Source organism: Penaeus monodon, chromosome 22 (genome assembly GCF_015228065.2).
Source record: "Penaeus monodon isolate SGIC_2016 chromosome 22, NSTDA_Pmon_1, whole genome shotgun sequence".
In the NCBI taxonomy this organism is placed as follows: Eukaryota; Metazoa; Arthropoda; class Malacostraca; order Decapoda; family Penaeidae; genus Penaeus; species Penaeus monodon.
The window spans coordinates 6,973,655-6,973,963 of record NC_051407.1 but is presented as its reverse complement, the minus strand read 5'-3'; the positions used below and the strand labels follow the sequence as shown (position 1 = coordinate 6,973,963).

Below are 309 nucleotides of genomic sequence, written 5' to 3'. Positions count from 1 at the left end.
CCATTCCGAGAACAAATCTTAAATTAAAAATACAAATGTCAATCATTCCATATATATTAGATAAGCCATTCTTACCAACAGCTTCATGATGAAATAATGTTTTCGTTATCCAAGTGACGGTATATATACACATGCAAATTCCTTTCGCTCTTGCATTCTAATATTCTGCAGACCCAGAACTTGCTCCTCAAACCGCCCTACCCTGCTCGATCTGCCGATTTGCCCTCTGCGGATCAGATTCATCCTTTGGTTTCCACGCGTTCAGTTTATTTCGGATAGAAAGCCGATTATCGCATTCGAATCAGTGTG

At 39.8% G+C, this 309-nt stretch overlaps 1 protein-coding gene across 1 annotated transcript in view; it reads right to left on the bottom strand.

The window, feature by feature from the left end:
* Positions 1 to 87, bottom strand: part of LOC119587517 (ATP-dependent RNA helicase A-like) — a 1,264-nt gene extending 1,177 nt beyond the window's left edge. The window contains exon 1 of the mRNA XM_037936244.1: positions 76 to 87. Within this exon, the coding sequence (XP_037792172.1) occupies positions 76 to 87 (12 nt within the window). The remainder of the gene's footprint in view (positions 1 to 75) is intronic.
* Positions 88 to 309: the final 222 nt, after the last annotated feature.